The sequence below is a fragment of the Magnolia sinica genome, chromosome 19, assembly GCF_029962835.1.
Source record: "Magnolia sinica isolate HGM2019 chromosome 19, MsV1, whole genome shotgun sequence".
Taxonomy (NCBI): Eukaryota; Viridiplantae; Streptophyta; class Magnoliopsida; order Magnoliales; family Magnoliaceae; genus Magnolia; species Magnolia sinica.
In genome coordinates this window covers 66,089,723-66,112,353 of record NC_080591.1, presented here as the reverse complement: position 1 = coordinate 66,112,353, position 22,631 = coordinate 66,089,723, and the positions used below count along the sequence as shown (strand labels likewise).

The following is a 22,631-nucleotide window of genomic DNA, read 5'->3' as shown; positions in this document are numbered from 1 at the left end:
CCAATGTCGAGACCGAGTGAATATATATGAGCGCATAAGGGTCGTATACCAATAGGTCGCATCTCTCACTGTGTCGTGGTCAGTTGGGAGGGGGTGTGGCCTTACCCGCCTGAGGGAGTAGGCAATGCTAGGCTGAGTCTGACCAACTCGTAAATGGGTTCGCGATCGACGAGTCGGTCCGACATTGGTAGGCAGATAATGAGGTCTCTTCCACTTACCTAGTTGTGCGCTTAATGGGGCGGCAAGTTAGTGTAGAGTGTACTGGACCCCGGTGATGATCGCAGATATGTACAGTACTGATTTGTGGAGTAGGAGTTGCATACTCATTCATTCACTATCCACTTGGGCTGGTAGTGCGCAACTATTTGTTATGTGTACCTTCGCAATCCCAGGATTTTGGTTGGGGCGCGCGACTAACCTAACATCAGGAGTTTATCACATTAAGTCTGATTATCCAAATTTAGGTATGAGACTAGTTTGGATAAAAGTCCTTTGTGATAGGCCCCATAGCTTACGATACCACGTACTATCATTCCGACTTCACACCGTAACATCCTCGGCATATGGCATATTGGGTTGCTATGTTTTTACATTTTATATGACCTAGATGAGGTTGATAGTATTCGTAGCTCTTCCGAATTGCAATTTGTATTACATCATCGATATTTGATATCTGGTTCATTATGTTTACGCATTACATATCCGATTTACATTTCTTTCTTAGTATACGACAATGGCTTGCTATATTTTTTTATCGTATATCCTGGATGAGGTTGATGGTATTTATGGACTTGTTACTATTTTTGTTTACTCTGATATTGCATGGTTCGTGGACTTACCAGTATTTCCGTTTACTCTGATATTACATTCTGAGCACGCATATACTGCTCATACACTTACACCACCCTCTGATCTTTCTATAAGCTTATGCACGATAGATGCATGCAGGTAGCATTAAGTTGTAATAGCATGGAGCTTGGAGCTTGTGGCCGACTTCTGGAGCTTTGATTTCGATTTATGTATTTTCCTTTCAGTATTGTATTCAAATGTTTATGTTAGTGGATATCTGATGATGATGTTGTTCTTGTGATTTAGATATCCATGTGGTTATGCTTATTACGAGTTAAATGTACATTGGAAAAATCCTCATTGTTGGATCCCAGGATCGAAATCTAGTGTATGGACGCTAGGATCCGTGAATGGGGTACTACGGAGGCTGTCGACACCGGATTCAGCGATCGAGAAATTTGTAAGCCCAGTTTCCGAGTTTGGGGCATAACAATTCATCTCTTTATATATATATATATATATATCATGTATATATTGGTTGACTGATTAGATGGTATATTGAAATAATCTCAAATTTAATTTAAACTTAAATAATAAAAGTAATTAATAAATTAGATTCAACTTTAAGTTAATAAATATAGAAATTTAGAAATTAAGTTATATCTTATATTTTAATAAGGTTAAACAATTTACTTAGAAAGCTTCAACATTAAAATAAATCAATAAGCTAATTTAATCAGATAAAATCAAAGATTATAAATTTTGATTTCATTTCAAAATCAAGGGTAAATAATTAAAAAATAAATAAATTTTAATATTCAAGTAAAAGTAGATTTCAAAATAATAAATTTAAAAATATTTAACAACCTATATACAATAATTAAACTTATAGACAATAAAACAACTGCACTAATTAATCTAAATACATTTAGGAATTTAGATTACTATAGATTATATGATTTAAAATTTTATATATTCAATGGTTGATTTACCCCAAAAGAACTACAATTTAAAATTTTATGTAGATATATAATTAAATAAATAATTTATCGAAAGATTTTGATAAACAACAAAATTTCAACTATCACTATAATGCACTTCAAATTTATTAAACTAGATTAATTTAGAATATTTTATATACAAATTTAAAATCCAACATATCATTATAATTTAGATAAAATCAACAAAAAAAAAATCAAAAATTCAAAAAATTATTAATAAAAATTCAAAGACATGAAAATTTTAAATTTCTAAGTTGTTGGGAGCACCCACATTAGTATCTAATTTCTGTTTAATTATATATGAATTTAAATTTAACCAAAATATGTTAATAATAAACAAAAATAAAAGAAGATCATGAACCAAGGAAATGATAAAATCAAAAAATTTGGATCGAGTAGAATCACCTACCTTTGTTGAGAAAAAAATATGATAGATCTAACATGACTCAGTTCAAACATAACTTGAAAGACCCGATCCGATCTCGACCTCTTGTTTTCTCCTAAGCCTCACCCCTCTCTCTCTCTTTCTCTCTCTCTCTTAATGAAAAGAATAAACGAAGTGGAAAAGAACGCTGGGTTCGTGGTGACGTCGTCATTTGTTTGTTGTGTTTTTTTTTTTTTTGTATGGTGAATGGGATTGGCGGGACCCGCCAAATGAACAGTTCATATAATTTGCCCCAGGCCCACTTGGATGGTTGGTTCATGGTCGGTGACGGGTTCGAGGCCCTTGTTGTGATACAAAGGAAAGAGAAGAGAGAGGACGTCAGGAGGGAGTGAGTTTGGGCGGTTATGTGCTTTCGCGCGTCATTGTAATTTTTTTTTGAAATGTGGTGAGCCCCACTGTAATGCCGTTATAAATCCACTCCGTCCATTAGCTTGGGCTGACCATGTTAAGACATGGGCCCATAAATGAGGGCGATCCAAAACTCGGGTGGGCCACGCCAGAGAAACTGTAGGATTTGGTTCCCACCATTGAAAAATTAGACTGTTACATGTGCCACACATGACAAGTTGCATGTGCCCCCACGTGTGGCACATCTGTCAAGTGGTGGCAACCCCTAGTGGGGCCCACCCTGCATGTGGCAACAACCACCTCCAACGCCTCTCCCTTATTGAAAGGGGAGCAAACATACGATAAAAGAGAGAGATAAAAGGGGGGGAAGGGAGGGAGAGAGAAAGATTTGTGCATGTGGGACGTGGGGTACATGCGTGGTGGATATGTAGTGTACACATTGCGACATAATGAAGAGCCTACTTAATTGATTGCTTGAGATCGAGTGCGTTGGTATACCAACATCACTGTTAGATCAGGTAAGTAAATTGACTCGTTTTCTTTATGTAGTTGATTTAAGAGGATGGGCAGTTTTTGTGTTTCGACTATCGATTTGGTCGTGTAATTGCACCATTTGATCTACAATTATATTAATGAACCTAACCCGTCATGATATTCGTTTGTGTTTAACATATTTTGTAACTTTTAAAGTTTCATAAGCTAAATATATAAATTTACTAGATACTGGTGCAATTAGGTTCTCGAGTTTTTACAAATCTAAGTAAAAATACTGCATGCTACTTTTGTTAAAAAAAGGCATATGTAATAGTTGGATAATTGGTGACCATTCAACTGGTTGCATGCGAGACCCATTCATTTTATATAAAAAATATTTTCTTGACTTATCACTCATACCTCTAAGGTTCAAGTTGACCCGACTTAGTTATTAATTAAACATTTGAGTTAGACTATTAATTGGAAGTCCGTGCCCAACTTAACATCCATAGGACTGAGTTGATTTTAGTCCACTGCAACCACAAAAGCGGATTGGCTGGTGTGCCACACACCGTTTATATAGCTGGTGTATTGGCGTCTGCAAGTTTTGTGGGTCCAATCACGAGGCATGTGTTATATCCAAACCATTTATACATTTAGCGAGCTCGTATTAAGGATTGAATCGAAAAATAATACAGACCTAAAGATCAAGTGGAGCACGCCAAAAAAAGCAGTGGGGGATTGAACCTCTGCCATTGAAACCCTTTTGGAGGTCACTGAAGTTTCGGATCAATATGAAATTTGTTTTTCCTTTTAACGGTGAAAATCATTATCATCGCTGCTATTTTTGTTGTGGTCCATTTAAGGTCTGGATCTGATTCATTTTTTTATTTTTTTTTCTAATGCTCTAAAATGATCTCGAAAAATGGACGAATGTGTGGATATAATAAATACATCATTGTGGCGCCCATGTAATTTTGATCTCCTTTGAACCGTTAGTACAACCCGGAGCTTGGGGAGCGTAGGCGCTCGTCTTCGCACGACACGTATCTACACTAGCTGGACTGACAACTTAATTGAATGCACTATTCTCCGTAACCTATACTATAACAATGCGAGAGCAAATGTAGACTATTTTAACAGGATTAATCATTCGAGATTACTTGAGTTTTAAAAAGACATAAGAAAGGATTGAAAACTACCTATTCGAGATTACTTGCGTTCGAAAAAGGCATAAGAATGGATTGAAAATTAGTTTCGTTTTTACTGCAAGAAGCCTCGACCCTCTCTCTTAACCACACGGCCTTCTATGTTCTCAATTCACACCCATTTTTTCCTCTCTCATTTCACACCATCTTCGTCTCTTGCTTGTAACCTCCACCCGCTTTTGGTACCTCACCCTCACCCCGTCCTTCTTAATTTTTACCACCATGCTTATTGCACGTGTAACACCCACTTAGAATTAATAATCACCCCTATCAATAAATTGATAACAGCATGCAAGGTATAACACCCATCTATAATTAATAATCACCCAAACCGGAAACGGATTGGCTACTCCCCCTGCCACCGGCCAATAGCTGGTGGTCGGTGCTCCGTGGGCCCTGCCATGATGTATGTGTTTCATCCATGCCGTCCATCTATTTTTTTTAGATCATTTAATGGCATGAGACCAAAAATTAGGTTTATACAAATCTCAAATGGACCACATTACAGGAAACAATGTTCAATGAACTTTGACCATTAAAAACTTTATGGGGGCTATACAAGTTTTGGATCAAGCTGATCATTGTTTTTTCCCTTCATTTGGGTCTGTGTGACCTAATCAACAGATTTGATGTCAAATAAACACTACAGTGGGCCTTAGGATGATTTTAACGGTGGATATCCAATCACTATTGTTTTCCTGTGGTGTGGTCCACCTGAGATTTATATCCCTCTCATTTTTGGGATCAAGCCCTAAAATGATATGTAAAAATGGATGAACAGAATGCATGAAATGAAACACATACATCATGGTGGGGCCCACAGAGCATCGACGATTAGCCACCGGGTTAGTGGCAGAGGGAGTAACCAATCCATTCTCCCCAGACAGATAAATTAAGAACAGCTTAACCATAAGCTAAAGCATCCGTGTGCGGGCCCAACCCGGGCTATCAATGCGCCAGGCATAGCTCAGGCCTAGCAAAATCAAAATTTTGAGTGGGCAACCCTAGCAGTTCAAAATCCGGAGAAAGACAACCCTAGGCCCATCCATGCAATTTCAGGTTCCATCATACTGGACCATCAGTACTCAGCTTGAGGGACACGTGTGCACGATTCAGGTAGTTGGCCCACAAACCAGCAGTTCTAGATCACCCATCTACGTTAATGGCCCACCGGTTTATCATTTCCAAATTCCAACCCAACGGTTTTGGGAAGCAGATTGGCTGGTGTACCTCACACCAGCTATATAGCTGCTGTATTGATGTCGACAAGTTCTGTGGGTTTGATCATGAGGTATGTGTTATATCAAAATCGTCTATCCATTTGGCAAGCTCGTCCTAAGGCTTTAAACAAAAAAATGGACCACACTGCAAAAATTAACGGGGGATTGAACGTCTACCATTGAAACCCTCTTGGGGTCACAGAAGTTTTGGATCAATATGAAATTTGTTTTTCCTCTTCATTTTCGGTCTTAGTGACCTTATGAAGAGATTTGATGGAAAATAAACATTATGGTGGGCCCTACGAATTGTTTAACTGTGAAAATCACTATGTTCGCTGCTATTTGTGGTGTGGTCCAGATAATCTTTGGATATGATTCATTTTTTGGATAATGCTCTAAAATGATCTCTAAAAATAGATGAACAATGTAGATATAATAAATAAATCACTGTGGGGCCACGTAACTTTGACCTCCTTTGAACCGTTTGAACAACTCGGAGCTCAAGGAATGTCAGTGCTCGTCTTCACGCGTACTTATAGCAGCTATATAGCTGGTGTGTGGTACACCGGCTTTCGCTGTTTTGGGAAGCGAATTGGATGGTGTACCTCGTAAGTCACACCTACCATATAGCTGCTGTATTGACGTTAGAAAGTTCAGTAGGTCCGATCATAAGGTATGTATTATATGTAAACTATCCATGTATTTGGCGAGCTTGTCTTATAGTTTTAGAAGAAAAATAAGACAAATCTAACTACCAAATGAACCACATTCCAAAAAGCCGCGGGGGATTGAACATCAACTATTGAAACCTTTTTTTTTGGGTCACAGAAGTTTTGGATCAATATGAAATTTGTTTTCCTCTTAATTAATGTCTTTATGACCTTATGAACAAATTGGATGGAAAATAAACGCTATGGTGGGCGCTATGAATTTTTTATAAGTGAAAATCAATATTTTTGCACTTATTTGTGGTGTGGTCGAGATAATCTTTGGATATGATTCATTTTTTGAAAAATGCTCTAAAATGATCTCAAAACATAGATGAACATTGTAGATATAATAAATACATCACTGTTGGGACCGTGTTACTTTCATCTCCATTGAACCATTCGTACACCCCGGAGCTGGAGGAGTGTCAGTGTTCGTCTTAGCACGACAAGTACATACAGCAGCTATACAGCTGGTGCGTGGTACACCAGCCAATCCGCCTCCCGGTTTTGGGAGTTTACGGATGTACCAGCCATACTCTTTTAGGCACGAGGTACACGATGTGGGGCCCACCTAAATGATAGCCCATAGCTCGTGCATATGCCACCCGCTCTGGCGCGGGTAGGTCCGTAACTGTTATTTCCTTCTCTGAGATTGGGAGACAATAGAAGCCGCGAGATCAGGAACTGGGTATAACCATCTCTCCACAGGAACGTGGCATGATGATGTGCCTACCGATTGGGTCCACCTATACGCTAGCACCATGATGGATGGCTTACATTTTAAACATAAACGTGTAAGGCAATCCTATCCACTGCTTCTTCTACTGTTTAGTTCTTTTTTCCACCGTCTCGTTAATGCCCCACGGATCGGATGGATAAGATTGTCTAATAGGGGTGATTTTTATAATTAAAGTATCCATTCCAGGTTCTTATACGTGGACGGTCCCGATTTTCAAATTAGCCTGCCACGTATGCTCTAGAGGTGTGGTTCTACAGTACACGTATACTCCCCCTGAAGAGTTCGTTTTGCCTCCGTCGCGATATTCGATTCCGACCCAGCGTTTATCGCCGTGGTCCCACATCCGAACGCTCCCATGACTTGGGACGCGACTTACCTACCCCGACCCAGCTATGTGCGTGGGACATTGACCATGCGGTCTACCTGGATGTATGCGTTTTATATCCATGCCGTCCATCCGTTTTTCCAGCTTATTGTATTATATGATTTGAAAAAATGGAGCAGATTAAATCTCAGGTGGACAACACCACCGGAAACAATGGTCAATGAACGCCTACCACTAAAAACTTCCTCGGATCTATTATAACGTTTTTTTTTTTTCTATCAAACCTGTCGATAAGGTCACGTAGACTTAGATGAAGGGAAAACACAAATATCAGCCTGATCCTCTTTCATGCGGCTCACAAATTTTTTTTAAGGGTGATGATTACTATTTTTTTGTGGTGTGGTACACCTGAAATTTTTATCTGCCTCATTTTTTGGAAAATGCCCTAAAATAAAGTGGAAAAACGGATGAACCGCGTGGATATACAATGCATACATCTATATGGCCCCACAGTCAGGGTCCACCCACACGGCTGGTCCGGGGTCGCAGCCAAGTGCCGTCCCGGGAAAGGGTCCACATTTTCATCACGACCGCAAACAAGCCTTTATTTATTTATTTTAAAAATTAAAAATTTACATAATGCTTTTATTGATGATCTTCACCTTTGATATGCGAGCCATTCAAAACGATGATATCAATCATCCTTTCAAGGAAAATCCACAGCAAGGACGGCTCTGATCATCGGAACACTCAGCGTGTAGCCCCTGCCGCGGCGCACACGTGGGATCATGAATCGCGACAGATGGAAAATGAACTTTCATCCTCCCTGACTCTCCCCCACCAAAACCCTCTGCAATTGTGTCACTTTCACTCCCTTCAAAACCCTAGCGACGTCTCTCTCTCTCTCTCCCGCCTACAATGGCGAAAGAGGAGGAAGGAGAAGATCCGAGCAGTAACAGCTGCAGCAGAAAGAAGAGATTGAGAAGGAAACTCTCTTCATCTCTCCCGCCACGAAAGCGCCTCATCTCCAATCCACCTCCTTCCCTCAAAACACTCTCCAAAAATACCCCTTCCATCTTTCCAAATTTCTCAAATTGCCACTCCTGCAAAACCCGCTCCAGCATTCTCAAGGAAGGCGCTGACCGTCTCCAGACCCTCCCAAGCAACTGGCGCGTCGTTCTCCTCTGCCCTAATTGCCTTTATTGCGTTGAATCCGCCCAAATCTGCTCTTACTGTTTGGCAAAGATTTCCCGCGACGAGGACGGCCTCGATTGTCAGGAATGTGATCACCGCGTCCACCGTGGATGCATCCCGAACCACCACCGTGGGTCCCTCCCACGGCCAATGTCTGTTAAATTCACATGCATTGATTGCTGGGCCCCCAAGTCGCCTGTTGGCTCGAAGGGGGGCGTGCCGTCAGGGCATTCCTGCTCCCGGCGCCGGTCGTCATTGGAGGATGTCGTGAAGGATGCTAACTTGAACGCGGCGAAGGCTGCAGAGGCCGCGGCAAGGGCTAAGGAGATGGCATTGAAGAAGGCTGCTGCGGCAAGGAGGGCTGCTGAGCTGGCAAGGAGTGCGCTGGATTTGGCCGTGTTTGCTGCTAGGGAGGAGAGCGGGAGCACTTCGGTTGTTGATGATGAGGAGTTGGCATTGCTGTTGCACCGGGCCATGAATAGCTCTCCGAGGATTTCTAAGGCCTTGGGTCTATTGAATTTTAATGGGTTGGTGGGACCCAGGAACCGGGAATGTAACAGGTCTGATTCCGGGAGCCACAGTGTATGTGGGAAGCTCGAAGTTTGCACTGATGTCAAGCTTTCGAGGAATGATGATAAAACAGATGCAGAGCCTTCAGTGGGTGTTGGTACATTGGATCGAAATTCATCTGTTGCTGAACATGGTGTTATGGGGAGTTCTGAGGTTGGGCCGGAAGCAGGTCCTGTTGAAAAATTTGTTGTTAAGGATGATAAGTCAGAGATTATGCCAATGAAAGAAGAACAGGCTAGTTGTTCTAATATGGTTGTTAATTCGAGCGGAGATGACAACTGCGTGGACTCTGGATCTGGATCATGTCAGAAGCTAAATGGGTCGATGAACAAGGTTTCATCAAAGTGCAGTGGGCCACAGTGTCGATCTGGAGATGATGGTGATTCTTCTAGGCTGCAAAAGAAAAGGTGCCGCGCGCCTGATCCGTACTTGAAAAAGTTTAGTAAGAAGCATTCCAGCATAAAAGCATTTTTAGCTAGAGTCATGTCTTCTGCTTGATTGACGGGCCTAAGCACCTTTAGAAAGAGAAGTAGCAGGCTTAAGCTCTGGGCTTAACCTTCTGGCAATGTAATTATTCTAAGGCATCTATAACCTTCTTTGATGCTTCTTAAGAATCTTTGCAAGTTTGTTCCACTAGTTGGTGCATATGCAAGTGGCCTCATCTGGATGCCAATGGTGAAGGCAACAGGTAATCATACAAAGAACTTTCTATCCTTGCATGGCATTTGCTATGATTGAGGTTTGATTATTTAACATGTCTTTGCTTGTTGTTATGAAATAGCTTGAAAAGTGAGGAATTCTTGGAAAATGACTGGGCTACAGTTGTTATGACTTGTAACAATTGTTATGACTTGTGATATTATCTTTAAAAAAAACAGTTGTTATGATATTGGGGATGGGTTTTCGTAGTTACATGCTTAAGGATTGTCAATTTGTCATAATGTCACCCACTTGTAACTAACCTTTTTTCCCCCATGCATTCAATTTCTCGTGATTCCATCTGTTTGGATTTATCAGTTGTTCATTCGCTATTTTGCACTTGATTACGCAATTCCTTGCAAACATGTTGATCATTGTCTCCAGTGGCTGAGACGACCACAATTACTTTGTATAGCCAATTTAATTGACTGGTAGCAACTTTTGGGCTCCGTGAAAAGTTGATAGTGCTAATTAGGTGGTCAATTGGAAAGGCATCTGAAATCAGTTTTTGGGGCTGCCCTATAGGCTTGGGATTATTGTTATTATTATTATTATTTTTTTGGAGAGAGAGAGAGAGAGAGAGAGAGAGAGAGAGAGAGAGAGAGAGAGAGATGGGCTTGGGATCAGTTAACATTGTAGGGAATCAAAGGGGCCATTTGGATACTATTGAAGATGGACCTCCTCTTTGTGTCTAGGGAGCTTCTAAGATTCACAAGGACTAGTACTGGTGTTGATCTGAAAGTTCTTTTAAATGCTAACTTTTTAATTCGTAGTAGCAGAAAAATACAAAAATGCATTAAGATCATGGATAGGAAGATCCCACAAGCAAACTATTTGAGAGACTCCTTCCTTTGCAAGAACATGTGCAATGGAATTAGCTTCCCCCAGAACATGTCTAAACAGGACCCTAAAGGTGAACATCTATTGCTAATTTCATTGTCAATGAAAGCCTTTCGCCAAGTGTTCGAGGTCTTTCCTGAACCCATGTGATGACATTTCTAGAATCTCCTTAAATGATAAGAGGCCTTCAAATATTTTTCGAAAAGAAGGACAGCCTGATGAGGACATTGTGCACACGCACGCTCGCACACCACCACCCCTACGCACGTACGTACGCAAAAAGAGGACCCTACCATCGATCTGGCTCGATGACGACGTCCAGGGAGGGCCTCGTAGTTAGAAGACAAGTTTTGGTTCAAAAAAGCGGGCCCGATAGTCAAGAAAAGCCCATCATGGGATCTCATGATCGTGACCCACTCATCGGATTGATTTCATATTTTAGGTTTTGCTTATTGTTATTATTTAGAACATTGTGAACGCTTTAGATTTCTCTGTTTGGTTTTTATTTTAGTTTACTTCATCGCCAAGTAATAGGTGCGAGTTTTGGGGTATAGGATTTTCCCTATAAATAGGCACCCCTTATAGTTCTTTTGATTCATTGAAGTTAATAAAAAAATTCCTGTTTTATTTTTTTGCTCTCTTCGTAAGTTGTGGAAGAATTCAAAAGTGTGTGCGAAATCCTCCCTTTCCGGAGGGCTAATTACCGTGGTGCGAAGCCACATCGATCCCGATTTACCCCCATCCTCCATCATCTTTTTTTTCCATCTTCCTCCACCATCCGTATTTCGAATTCGTCCCTTTTGTTGTATCAGATTTCTTCATTACAATAGGTTTCCAGATTTCGGCCTGCAGGCGAGCTAAAATTTCGGCGGAGTACCACGCACAAGCCATAGCTCGGATCGACTTGAAACTTCGGGGTTTTGGAGCATCCCCCTGGCCGACCAGGGCCAAGGAGAGTTTTTTTGCAAACGACGCCCCCTCGCACGTGCGGCCGGATACCTGCGCACGTGTGAGCACCCCAGGCCCGCTGTCCATACGCGGAATCGTCCTTTGGCTCAGGTTTTTATCCTCTTTTATCCTCTCATAGCCGTTTTTCATGAATCCTAGCCCTAGATTACATTTTTCCTAAGTTATTTGTCAATTTTTTTACCCTAGGGTTCCCCGAATTGGAATTTCTGAATCCCTTGGATTAGGGACTGATTATTATGCATGTGTGGATGATTATTTCTTATATTTGAGTATCGTTTGGTTCATAATTTTTATTGATCCAGCCCTATCATGTGTAGGCCTGGACCCGCATAGATTCTCCTTAACTGACTGTTTGGACTTTCATGTGGGATATGAAATTTGTGTAATTGTTTCTGAACTAATGTGATCTTAAGCCTGAAATCTCGCATATCATATTTAATTTTCATGTCCTGCATCACAGCCACACTTTAATTGCCATATTTCTGCATCACGAGCATTGCAAAAAGAGAGAAGGGCCTGAGGATGGTGAATTAATTTTCCTTTGGTGGTTATGAATAACTTCAACTCCAGATATCTGTGGTTGCCCGAAAAGCTGTCATCGATATTAACTTCCACCTGCCCTTAGGGGGAGGAGACTGGGAGATCACTTTCTTAGGGGAGCAACATCTCCCTGAATCAGTTCCCTACAGTTTCATTTCAGGTCAGATGTTTTCAACCACTAAATTCCTTGTATTGAGTAGAGCCCAGCTCACACCGAGAAACTAGATATAATCAACAAACAAAGATACGCTATCAAAGATTCTTCTATTTCTTTCTCTTTTCAAATATCCCACATTATTGCCAAAGGGAATGATTGCCATAGAAATCTACCTCGTTGATTAAATGGGCCGCTTGTCCAACTTTCAATAAGATCAGACACTGAGGCCGAAGGCACCCAAGATATGTTGAAAAAATCGAAGGAACTTGACCAAGTTCCCCAGGCTACCTCACAATGAAGAAAGATACAATCCATCGACTCTTCTTTCCAACAGATAAAGCACATATTAGGAAGTGAAAATTTCCTCCTTTGAAGATGATCCAATGTTAGAATCTTGTTTGCTACTGCTGTCCAACAAAAAGCTTCCACCTGAGGAGTACACGAACCCCAAACTCTAGCACAAATAGGCTTGAAAGTTGAGAATACTACCAAAGCATGACACTTTCTGAAAGTCACCTGAGAAGCCATAAATGCAAGTCCTTCCTAGAATTGAGGAGTTGAATTAGATTCGGAGTTAAGACACAAACCCCAAGCCAGTTCGTCCCCTAGAATTTCATAACAATCGTTCACAAGAATGTTTCTTTGGAAAGGAAATAGATTTTAAGAAAGGCATTTGCGAGTGGAACATCTTACATCTCCCGCCCAAAGATCTCTTGAAAGCGAACTTTGTTGCTCCGTTGGATAAAATTTGACCCAACCCCTATAGACCAGTCTCTAAACGTAGTTATAGCCTTATAAATGAAAGAACAACTCCTTTCTACCTCTCCACCCTGAATTATTTCCTTCCCCTTTCCCTATATTTGTGTGCACAACCGTCTCTTCCTATTTGACAATATAGAACTTTCGCCCACCTTTCCTTCCTTCCCAAAGAAAATCTTTTTGAACTTTCTCGAGTTTTTTTTTTTTTTGAAAGGTGAGAAACACACACTACCACCCCATGCATGCATGGGTTCTTGAACCCTTGGCCTCAGAGATGAGACAGTGTCTACCACTGAGCCAAGAGAAGAGACCCTGTGACCTTTTCAGGAAATTTAAATAATGAAAGCTGATATGTGGGAGAATTTGAATGGGTAGCTTTTATCAATGTTTTGTGGCTTTGAAGGGAGACATGATCTGTTCCATGATGCCAATCTCTTCTTGAATCTGTCCACAACAGGATTCTAGTTTGCTTTGCCACTTGGATTTGCACCAAGGGGAAGGCCCAAATATATTATGGGCAGGGCATCCGCCTTACAATTGATATTAGATGCCAGGTTTTTTATCGCTGCCATATCATGGTTCCGAATATCGGTATTGGCAGGTGTATTGACCTAGCCAAAAACCGATATGACATGACATCGCAAATTAGTATTGGCCTCGTATTAGACAGTATCAGACAATTTCTTTAGTAAAAAAATATGGAAAATATTAGAAAAATAGGAAAAATGAGATATCCAAGAATCTATCTTTCTTTCTTTCTTTCTTTTTTCCTTTTTTTTTTTTTTTTTTTTTGTGTTTTGAACATTTATTCAATGGTGTATCGGATCATCTTTGGTGGGCCTGTTTGGATTAGCGATCACAGCAATAATGTGTTGTAATGTTCTATAAATGGGTAATGATTATCACTACCATAGTAGTTGGAAGTAAAGCCATATGTAATATCACTCTTGCAGCTTTAATTTCGACCTTGGGCATGCAAAGTACTCGCTGTGATTAGATACATGCGGATATAAATTCTTCAATATGTGTTATATCCACACTGTCCATCCTTTTTGCAATATCATTTTAGGTCATGACCCCAAAAAATGAGAAAGATCCAAACTAAGGTGGACCACACCACAGAAAGTAGTGGGATAATGATGCCCATCGTTGAAACCTTCTTACGGCCTGCCAGGATGTTTATTTGCCATCTAATCTGTTCATGAGGTCACACAGACCTGGATGAAGGGAAAACACAAATATGAGCTTCATCCAACACTTCTGTGGACTGCAGGAAGTTTTCAATGGCAAGTGTTCAATCCCCACTGCTTTCTGTGGTATGGTCAATTTCCGCTTTGCATGTGCCTTATTTTTCGTCTCTTTCCATAAAATGATCTCGCAAGATGGATGGATGGTGTGAATATAACACATATATCATGGTGGGCCCCACGAAACTATGCCACATCAACTGACCTTTGCCCATCCAAGTAGCTGGTAATTCGGAAGGATTACCATGATTTGACAGATGATTTTATCCAATCAGCGGCAACGAGTAATGATGTGAGTTTTCCACCACATTACCATTGTATTTCAAGGATCCAAACAGGCCCTAAGTGTATTGTATGTCAGGTTGACTTGTTGAAAACTATGATGTTGAGTCTTTTTGGTATACATTGTTGATGCATGTCATAAATTGATATGATATATTATTAATACAATTATCTACCAACTATCGGACTATCAAATGATTCAAAATAAAGAGATTCAACTAAACACATGAATTCATAAAATAACTAACATACAATAAACAAAAACAATAAAATAAATATGATGATAACATCCAACTTTAATATAAATAAAAAATAAAAAATACAAAAACAATTAAAAAACTAGAAAAGGAGGTGAAAATGCATCCTACCATTTCATCCATATGTCCCTTTCCCCAAATTGATTTTTGAAAAAATAAAAAAAATTATGAGATGGTCAAAATACATAAAAAACAAAATTACAGCTCATAAATGGTAGATCTATTCCCGGACAACACAGATTTATGTTTAAACAACAATAATTTTTTATTTCCCCAATCGTATTTTTTGAAAAAATAAAAAAATTTGAAAATTGCCAAAGAAGGGGTGAAAATACGTTAAAGTTAAAACTATAGCATGTAAAATGTTTATCTATGTTCAAAGAACTTAGATCCATGTCTAAACAACATGAATCTATCATTCCCCCAAAGAAATTTTGGAAAGAAAAGAAAAAAATGCATTAAAAGGTAAAAATATGGCCTGAAAATACAAAAATAAATTAAAATCCAGCGGCAATGTTAGATTTAAGTTCGAAAAAAGCATATTTTTACTTAAATCTAACATTCAATTCATTTCCCTCAACTTACCCTTGAGTTTTTTTATTTAGAAAATCCCAAAGATGGCCTGAAAATCCAAAACAATTAGTTTTGTAATTTTTTTAAGCAATGCATCTGTGAAATTTGTAGACCTATACTGTTACAACACTCTTTATGCATTGTTGCCACAATTAGTTTAAAAAAAATTAAAATGGAAAATGTTTGAAATTTCAAAGATTGCCAACTTTTTTTTTTTTAATTTAAAAAGAAGCAAAACTCTCCCATTTTAACACAAATAAAGCATGATTTGATCAATTTAGGGTTAAGGCTTTGATTGGACATGATTATAACAAGAATAAAAAAATTTGGTTTTTTACCATTTTTTATGTTCCTCAAATTAGGTGACAAGCTTTCAATTGGAGCCCAAAAGTCTTGTTTTGATATTCCAAACAGCTGTAGATCTGGTTGGAAATGGGCATAGAACAATCACTGAGCTAAAGAAATTCGAAAGGAGAAGGAAGAAGGGGGGGAAAGGGAAAATTGCACCTGTTTTTGTCTTTTTATGATTGTATCGATTTGACTAAGATACATGTATGACGTATCTGCCAATATGGGTTGTATCTGATTGACACGGTCTTTTTTTTTTAATTATATATTTTATTTTAAAGATGGGCTGATATGGACAATACGGCTATATCGGCCGATATGATATCGATATTCAAATCCATGCCATATTCAACACTAATCTTGCAAGAACACTCTTTTGAAAATTGATTCTCAAACCTGAAACTGCCTCAAAACATCTGAGGATACCTTCAATTGCCACAATATGATCTAGCACTGCATTGCAAAAGATATTGTCTCATATGTATATTGAAGATGTGAGATGGTGGTGCTAGGATAGCCAATGTAGCAAAGTGGTATTTGATGCTTTTTGAATGAGCCTGCTTAAACCATTTGCCACAATTGTTACTAAGAAAGGGGAGAGGGGATCTCCTTGTCTTAAACCTCTTGAGCTTTGAAAGAAGCTTTTAAAGGAGGACTCATTAACTATAATTCTATAATAGAAAAAGACAGAAGAAATGCAAGCCTGTAAAGTTCGTCTAAAAAAATACAGGCCTGTAATCCTTTTAACTCACTCATCACAAAATCCCATTCTTTGCAACATGTATATCAGAAGTCCACATGATCAAAACAGAAGATTATCTCTCTCGGTAGAATACTCTTCTTAAGCTTCTAAATCAAGAAGAAATTATTTGGCGGCAAAGATCGCAAGTTGTGTGGCTCAAGGAAGGTGGCAACAATACTTCCTTCTTCCACGGAATAGCTAGTGCCTGGGCCAGGAATAAACATCAGCAACATCTCTGTAAATGGAGAAAGAATACAAGAAAAGGAAGCAATATGTTCAGCCATGGTGGATTTTTACACAACTTTTATCTAGTGAGGTCTGACAGCGCCCTAAGTTAGATAATTTATAATTCTGGAGCATATCAGATTTGGATAAGGAATCCCTCAAGAGGCAGATCTCGGAAAAAGAAATAAAGGAAGCCATAGACATATTGGGGAGCGACAAGGCACAAGACCCGATGGGTTCCTTATTCACCTTTTCCAATTGTTTTGGGATATGGTTAAGGAGATGGTTGAGTTCATTCAAGAATTCCATTCAAAGGGCTGTCTTTCTACAGGCATGGTGATGTGGGATGGATGGTCTAATCTAAGACGAAGCAATAAAATCAAATAATGGATTAATTAGAGAAATCAAAGCACGAAATAAAACTAATCTATCACAAATTTAAAGAATTCAAGTATTAAATATGCTCTATTTCAAATCAAACAACAATCCCACAATGAGATCTTAGAAGATATGAATCAATTAGGACCTATGGAAGGTAGAACTTCCATCTAACATAGGGATTAATCTTAATTCAATGGAATCACTTGACTTTGTTAGGGTTTTAGTACATTAGAATTAATTTGAGGAACTAGGAAATTGGGGAATTGGATTGGGGAAGCTAGGATTTGGGAATCAGCGTTTAGAGATTTGGGAGATTTTGGGTTAGGGTTTTATGATTCGGTAAGCTGGGATTTGGGGATTAGGGTTTTTGGAAGTAGGGTTTTGGGAATCTAGGTTCTAAAGTTAAGGTTTAGGCTTAGGGTTATGGGATTTAAGGGGAAAGTACGAAGGATCAAAGAGGGAGAGAAAGGGGGAATGGGCTGGCCGTACGGTTGTACAGACAAGGGTGGGGGTCCGTTCGGTTGTACGATTTAGGTACAGTCTAGGTTTGGATGGCTTGGTGATGATGGGGATGGGATTTGGGTGGAAACAAAAGGAAAAGAAAGAAATATAGAGAAATAGAGAAGTGAAACAAATACCTTGAACGATGAGAATAAGAGATAAGTTGTAATCACTTCATGGCTTCATACCAACTCCAATTACATGAGGTCTTTCTTTGCTCAAAGCAAAAAAGAGAATTTTATTTCAATGCATAATAATGCTAGGGCATTCACACGTCCAAGCTTTAATACCCATTTGGGGGTGTTTTTACATGTATACCCTAATACTCTAAAATATCCAAAATACCCCTTAAATCAACTAAAACATAAAACAACCTATAAAATAAATAAAATAACCAAGCAAATAACTAAACTAATGTTTGATGATATCTAAATTAATGCCCCATGATATCCACGACCAAGATGGCCCAATGATCAAGATGGGCCAACGGTTCGGATGATCCAATGCACGAAATCCAACAGTTCGATGAAAGCGTCCACTCAATCCAATGGTCCAGATGTGTCTAATAAGCTCCTATATGCAGCTCATATGTATCTTCCTAATGTTGGGTTTTCAAAGATGCATAAACATGCATGCAAGGTCTTCCAAAGCGGTTGCGTACTTGATTCGGGCCCCATATAATGATCATCCAACCATATAGATGCTGGAACTAGGGCCAAAGCTCTCCTCCTCTAGTATACTCCGAACGGTGCTCCGATGTCCTCAGTAACTCCCCTCAGTTGAGAAGAGTTCTCCTTTGGCGAAATAAAGCTGCGGTAACGTTTTAGGAGATTCCAGTCTAGTCTTTGAAGCTCGGTCTTAGTAATCCACATGCTATCTGACGCTAGCCCGTTTTTCCACTTGACGAGATACTTCTGAAAACCTACATGTCTAGTAGAAACCACTTGTTCATTCAAGATACCTTTAATCTCTCTTCTCTTGGTAGGTATGGATAGTGAAGGAGGCAGAAGCTGGGAAGGCTGATCCGGCAAGAACCATGGGTTATGGAATAGATTAGGATATAAGTCATTGTGTGGGTCGGGAGAAAGGCTAGTGGATGGAGATGTAGGACCGTTAAAAGATACAAGATCTTCCAGATTGAATGTATAACTAATGCCCATATTAGGTGGAAGATCTAAGATACACGCATTAGGTCTTAATCTTTTTAATATTTTATAAGGTCCTGCACTACGAGCTTGTAATTTCTTTACGATCACTTGCGGAAACCGTTCTGGCCTTATCCAAACCATCACATATTCCCCTACTCAAAATTCCTTAAACTTTTGATGAGAGTTAGCACATATTTTGTACTTTTCATTGCTCACATCAATCCGTTTCTTAATTTCAGCATGCAAGTCATGAATATGTCATGCAAATGCATCTGTGGACTCTGATGGTCTATGAGAGACTGGCATGGGAATGAGATCTATAGACTTTCCAGGCTTATAACCATGAGCAGCTTTAAAAGGACTCATGCCTATCGACCCATTAATAGAACTGTTATACGCAAACTCTGCGACCGGTAAAATTGAATCCCAAGTCCTAATATGGTCACCCACACGACATTGTAATAGGTTTTCTAAACTTCAATTAACCACTTTTGTTTGATTGTCAGTTTGGGGATGGTATGCCGATGAGAACTACAATCTCGTACCTATCACATGCCAAAACGTCTTCTAAAAATAACTCATGAATCTCACATCTCTAACAGATACAATGGTCTTTGGTAAACCATGCAAGCGAACCACCTCTCCAAAGAAAAACTTGGCAATGTTGGAGGCATTGGATGTTTTGGAACATGGGAGAAAATGGGCCATTTTTGAGAAACGGTCCACCACTGTAAAGATGGAATTGTGCTTTCTGGTCGTTTTGGGTAGCCCAAGCACGAAATCCATACTGATATTTTTCCACAGAGCGTGTGACACTGGCAAATGTGTATATAATCCAGTGTTTTGTCTTTTCTGCTTTGCCAATTGACAAGTTCTATGTTGCCCAATAATTTTGGCAATGTCCCGCTTGAGATGGCCAATAAAATCTACTATCGACAACGACAATAGTCTTGTCTTGACCAAAATGACTGGCTACTTTGGCATGAAGCTTCCAAACAAGAAAATCCCACAGGGAGGTGCAGGGAATGCAGAGTCTGTCACCTTTAAATAAAAACCCATCGATTAGGACAAACCTACTATCACTTCTCGACTGATTATCCATAAGCGACGTGTGCACTTTCGTAGATCTAGGCACATAGGATCTTCCCCTTTCAATTGTTTGAACCCAGTGACTTCCACGCTCATGGATTGGAGTAACGCCACTCGACAACTAAGGGCATTGACAAGTTTGTTATCGACCTCGTCCTTGTGTTTCAGAACAAAGGTGTACTCTTAGAAATATTCAACCCACTTGGCATGCCTTGGGTTTAATTTATTTTGAGAGTGGATGTCTCGCAAGGCCTCATCGTCGGAAAACAAAACAAACTCTTGCAGTAATAGGTAATGCCACCAATGGCACAAGAATTGACTACCGCATAGAATTCCTTGTTATAGGTAGAGTATCATTATTTTGTCTAATTCAACTTCTCACTGAAATGGACAACAAAGTGCCCTTCCTGGCTAAGCACTCCACCTATACCTACTCCATAGGGCATCACATGCAACCCTAAAGATTTTAGAAAAGTTAGGAAGGCGCATGATAGGAGCCTCAATCATCTTGTCCTTAATCTCTTTGAATGTTTTGGAGGCCGCATTAGTCCATTTGAATTGTCCCTTCTGAATGCAATTTGTGATGGGAGCCGTAATGGAACTAAAGCCTCAAATGAACCGCCTATAAAAGGAAGCTAAACCGTGGAAGCTACGCATCTCATGAATGTTCTGCGGTTCGGGCCAACTTACTATGGCTTTGACTTTATCGAGATCTGCAAGCATTTCCTTAGATGAAACAATGAACCCTAAGAAGATAACTTTATCAGACATGGAAGAACACTTTTTCAGGTTGGCATATGATTCCTCTATCTTAAGGACCCTGCAAACTTGCCTAAAATGGTGAATGTGTTGTTCCTTGGAGGTACTATAAGTGATGATGTCATCAAAATATACCATTAGTAACTTACCCATGCAGGGCCTTAACACTTGGGTCATCACTCTTGTGAACGTACTCAGAGCCAATGTTCATATTGTCGGCGAAAAATCATTAATATCGCCGATATTATTGGTGTCGCTGGAGTTGCGACACCGAAACTCACTTTTTTCGTTTCTCTTCCTAATATCGGCGAATAGTTGGCGATTTTATCGATTTTTCCATAAAATACAGTTGTCGACCAGAAATCGCTACCCTGTCAAGGGATAACTATAGCTGACAACCCCTTTTCAACGATAAAAGGGATGATAATATTGGGGGTTGCGTAAATACCAAAAAAATCTGAAAAAAAAGAAGAGGAAACTTTCGGAAGTGTGTACTTGTAGAATAGGATCGTTGATCGGAAGTAACAATGGGCCAATTGATCAATTAGTGCGCCGTTCTTAACTAAGTGTCTAAAAATTTCTAATTTCCATTTTGTTTTTCTTCAAATAGATCACAAATTTCAAATTAAATGATGATTTCGGCGAAGAATATGAGAAATCTTAGGAAATTTGGAGAGATTTTTCAGGATTTTAGGGTTTTGAAGGTTCCCTTCTGGAACCGTCTTCTACCGGACTGGTTTTTCGGGAGTTAAGGGCTTTGAAACCCTTTTACGGGGAGCGGAAGCGGATTAGGCATCACGTGTGTTAGAGTGGTGCGTGTCGACCTCAATGGCGTGTGTACGTCACCAAGTTTCGTGGACCCCACCATCATGTACGTGTTATATCTACACAGCCCATCCATTTGGCGAGATCATTTTAGGTCATGAGCCTAAAAATGAGACAGACCCAAAGCTTGAGTGGACCACACCACATAAAGTAGTGGGGACAATGATTCCTACTGTTGAAAACTTCCTAGGGCCCACAGTGATGTTTATTTATCATCCAAACTGTTCATAAGATCACACATTCATCGATGAAGGTAAAACACAAGGATTACATAGATCTAAAACTTCTATGGCCCCTAAGAATTTTTCAATGATAGAAGTTCAATTCACACTATCTACTGTGGTGTGGTCCACTTGATCATTGGATATGCTTCATCTTCGGGATCAAGGCCTAAAATTATCTTGTAAAATTAATGGACCGAGTGGATAAAAGCATATAAATCGGGGTGGGCCCCAAAGAGTTAGACTCGGTCCACTGAGTATACAACTTTACTCGGCGCACAAGCGTGCAACTTATCTGGGTCTCAAGGGTCGGTGGCTTGGTGCTTTGTGGGGTCCATCATTATTTGCTAGATAATTTCAGGGCATGAGCCCAAAAATGAGGCAGATCCGCATCTCAGGTGGACCACACCAAATAAAGCAGTGGTGATTAAACACCCACCATTAAAAACTTCTTAGGGCCATTGTATTTTATTTTATTTTTTTACCATCCAACCTCTTGATTGGGTCACATAGACTTCGATGAAGCGAAAACATAATTATCAACTTGATCGAAAACTTTTTGTGACCCCTAAGAAGTTTTTAATGGTGGGATTCAATTGCTACTGTTTCCTTTAGTGTGGTCCACTGGAGATTTGGATCTACCTCATTTTTGGGACCATGTACTAAAATGATATGGTGAAATGGATGAATGGGGTGGATTTCTCACATATATCATGGTGGGCCCATGGAACACTGTCCAGTAGCCACCTTTTTCTTGGCAACATGATAAAATACATGCGTTGCGGTGGTTACCACAAAGTCCTTAAACCAGGATGTGGTTTGGCTTGTTATGTTGCTGCATCCAGATGGCTATTGGTTGGTACTATGTGGGTCCAATCGTGACTTATTTATTTGATCCACACTGTCTATCCATTTTTTTCTATATCATTTTAAATCTTGATCCAAAACATTGGGCAGATATAAATCTCAGGTGGACCACACCACAAGAAACGGTGGTGATTGAATGTCCACCATTAAAAACCTCCTAGGGTCCATTGTAATGTTTA

General features: G+C 39.7%; 1 protein-coding gene across 1 annotated transcript in view; it reads left to right on the top strand.

The window, feature by feature from the left end:
• The first annotated feature begins 8,033 nt into the window (after positions 1-8,033).
• LOC131235693 (uncharacterized) overlaps positions 8,034-22,631 on the top strand; it is a 37,254-nt gene continuing 22,656 nt past the window's right edge. Inside the window, exon 1 of the mRNA XM_058232989.1 lies at positions 8,034-9,711. Within this exon, the coding sequence (XP_058088972.1) occupies positions 8,178-9,521 (1,344 nt within the window). The 5' untranslated portion in view covers positions 8,034-8,177 and the 3' untranslated portion in view covers positions 9,522-9,711. The remainder of the gene's footprint in view (positions 9,712-22,631) is intronic.